Source organism: Melanotaenia boesemani, chromosome 17, assembly GCF_017639745.1.
Source record: "Melanotaenia boesemani isolate fMelBoe1 chromosome 17, fMelBoe1.pri, whole genome shotgun sequence".
NCBI lineage: Eukaryota > Metazoa > Chordata > Actinopteri > Atheriniformes > Melanotaeniidae > Melanotaenia > Melanotaenia boesemani.
In genome coordinates this window covers 24,054,535-24,057,711 of record NC_055698.1, presented here as the reverse complement: position 1 = coordinate 24,057,711, position 3,177 = coordinate 24,054,535, and the positions used below count along the sequence as shown (strand labels likewise).

Sequence of the window (3,177 nt, the reverse complement as noted above, 5' to 3'; positions counted from 1 at the left end):
TGCACTTCAGGTTTTAACTTTGCCAACTTAAAGTCATTAATGCCCATTTTTACACGTTACTCTCTAAATCTCAGTGGCGTTTTGACCAGTCTGCCTGATCTGGTACAATAAGGTTGTGAGAGTGCAGACATGTCAGCAGTGTCATTGTTTTGAGTTGGTGCTGAGGATTGTGCCTGTGTATCAACACAGCCGACAGAGTGTTGTCACAATCCACTTCCTCATTAATGTTCTCTTCAGAAGTTGGTGGAAACGCTGCTTCAGCAGTCTGTCTCAGGTGCTTTCTGTTACGTCTGAAGATTCTTACTTCAGGTGTGCTGACAACATAGAAGCGCGGCTGGTCATGTTTTTTTCACAAGCACCGCTGGTTTCCAACTGTTTCCTGACCTCATCCTCACATTTTCTCCAGTGTGCAACTCAGACAGCAGTTTTGCACAACGATCAAATTTATCTATCTCAAGATAGACTCAGCAAAATTATTGAGAATGAATCTAAATTGATATTTTAAAGGAAATGTGAGAATTAAACTTTAAAAACTCTTTTTAAAAAAAATCTTCTGACACCAAAATCAGACCTCATGTATTAACTGTTTAACATGTTTATACAGAAAACAAATCTGTCATTTTTTTCATGTCATGAATGTGTGACTGATGCCATTTTCTGCCTCATTAAATTTAGACAGCAAATTGATTTAATAGGAAAATGTTTGGCTTGTCTCAGATGACCTGATGTTTAATGATTACATAACAACACAAAACAATTCCAACAAAAATGTTCTTTGTATTTTCTTGTTTTAAACTTCTTGAAATGTGTAATAATAAACTGTTTAGTGTCAGTATCAGTGTTGTGTTTCATAAAATGGTTTCTGTAGTTGAACCCTTCAGCTCTGTGCAGCTGTGGATCAGTTCCTCTCCAGCTGAGGGAGGTTTTTGTACCATTCATTCATGTTTATCTTTTTATCTGTTCATTTATATTTATCTTTAATATGGTTAAAACAATTTTAATTCTACTTGTAAAACATGTTGCAAGTATGATTAAAAACACATTCATTAAGGCTGTTTTCACTCTTCAAACTTGTCCTCATATGGACAGGTTTAATGTTCTTTGTGGGGGGTGTGTTCATTGAACTGTATGAGTCTCTGCAGCAGTCAGTTCACTTTCTGTTTCTGAGGGAGGTTTTTGTACGACTGTTTTTCACTGTGTGAATGGATATTGACTGTTGATGTAGAATTGCCCCGTACAGTAATAAACTGCAGCATCTTCAGCCTGAACTCCACTGATGGTCAGAGTGAAGTCAGAGTTTGATCCACTGCCTGTAAAACGACCTGGAATCCCTGATGCTCTGCTGCTTGTATAGTATATGAGGAGTTTAGGAGTTTGTCCGTCTTTCTGTTGGTACCAGGATAAATGGTTGCTATAAATATTCTGACTGGTTTTACATCTGATGGTGACGGTTCCTCCCAGATCAGCTGTCACTGCTGCAGACTGAGTTACTGTGGCCTGTCCTCTGGACTCTGAGGATACAGAGACAAAAGCATAAAGCAGCTTCATGGTTTAGTCGGCTTCATTTCAGAGGGACGGATGTTCATAGAGGAGAGGAGTTTGATTCTCTGGACTTTACCTGTGAAGCAGCAGCAGAGGAGAGTCCAGATGAGGATGCAGATCAAAGTCATGTTTTTGATGAGGAGGATTTCTGTGGCTTCTGTTGTCATGAAGGACAGCTGTCAGTCATCCAGTCTTCAACTCTCAGGACTATAAACTCTCCCAGAGCACTGGAGCATGGTGCTGCTGATGCAAAGTGTTTCTCTATGGAAATTTTCTGACTCCAACAGATATTTTGGCCACGCTGATGAGAGTGATCAGCATGAAATAAAGTGCTTTATCTAAATGTTGATAAAAAAAAAAAGTGTTTTCTGTTTTTTGTTTTTGTTTGTTGTTTTTTTTTTGTTTTATTTGCTTTTCAAAATATTTTCTTAATGTGGATGTTTTAAATCCATGTAGTCCTTCAACTTTTATTTCTACTTAAATACAATGAAAGAACTTCCTTCATGTCAATGAAGACAAAACTGAAATAATATCTTTTGGAAGCAAGAAGAAAGATTAAAATCAGTACTCTTCAAACAACGAAATTATGAAAACTAACAACCAAGCCTGAAATCTGAGAGTTGTCAAGGACTCAGACCTGAATTTATTAGTTATATTAAGACAGTTGTTAAGTCAGTCTGTTATCACTACACACTATTATCAGGTCTACTTTCTGTTCCCAGAGTCAGAACCAAACATAAAGAGACAGAGTTCAGCTTTTATTCTCCTCACACGTGGAACAAAGTCCCAGAAAACTGCAGGTCTGCTGAAACTCTCAGCAATTTTTAAATCAGGGTTAAGAACTTTTCTATTTGCTGCCATTTATCAAAACAACTGTTATTTTCTCACATTGGAACTTTATTTCTTTCATTTCATCTATTTTATTTGGTCTTTTAATGTTTTAATTTAATTTCTTTTAAATCCTCTCTAAAGTGTGTTTTTAATACACTTATTATTGCTTCCTGCACCCCGTTGTGATAAATGTGCTATACAAATAAAAATGCCTTGCCTTAAATGTCTGTTTTATAAAAGTTAATAGAGACTTAATTAGATCATTTCATACTTTGAACATTCAAATAAATGGAAACTCCATTTTATTTTGGGTCTTTACAGCCGGAGATTTTTTGTGTTGAGTTTGTTGTGTTGAAAGTCAGAGAGCCGTGTCTCTCTACAGTCAGAGGTTTTTGTACGACGACTCAACCAGTTTGTATCACTGTGGTACACGTTCGGTGGAGGAACCAGACTGGAGTTTAGAAGTAAGTTTGTGAATATCATAAAACTTTTTATTATTAAGGGACATAACTGTAGTCTTTCAAATTCTCACTTCTTATCAGAATAACTTAAAAATCTTTCATATTTATATTTTGTTGTTAGTTTCTCTTAAATTAAAACAGATTTTGTTTTATCAAAGTGAAAATTTAACAAAGTTAAACAACTTTATTGATCAAAGAACAAAAATTATTAATTAGAATTATGTCTTCATTACATCTGAGAGTTTAGTTGAACTCATTCTGAGCAGTAGGTGAAATCTTTCTGTCAAATCTATGTCATCAGTGATTAAAATAAATTGTTTTAAAGCTGCATAAAAATTTCTTA

At 35.4% G+C, this 3,177-nt stretch overlaps 1 gene segment (V, D, J or C); it reads right to left on the bottom strand.

Annotated features, from left to right (window-relative positions):
• Nucleotides 1–1,125: 1,125 nt before the first annotated feature.
• On the bottom strand, nt 1,126–1,671 carry LOC121656223. The segment is given in 2 exon segments: nt 1,126–1,511; nt 1,619–1,671. Coding segments are annotated over 2 exon segments (372 nt in total).
• Between the last annotated feature and the right edge of the window lie 1,506 nt (nt 1,672–3,177).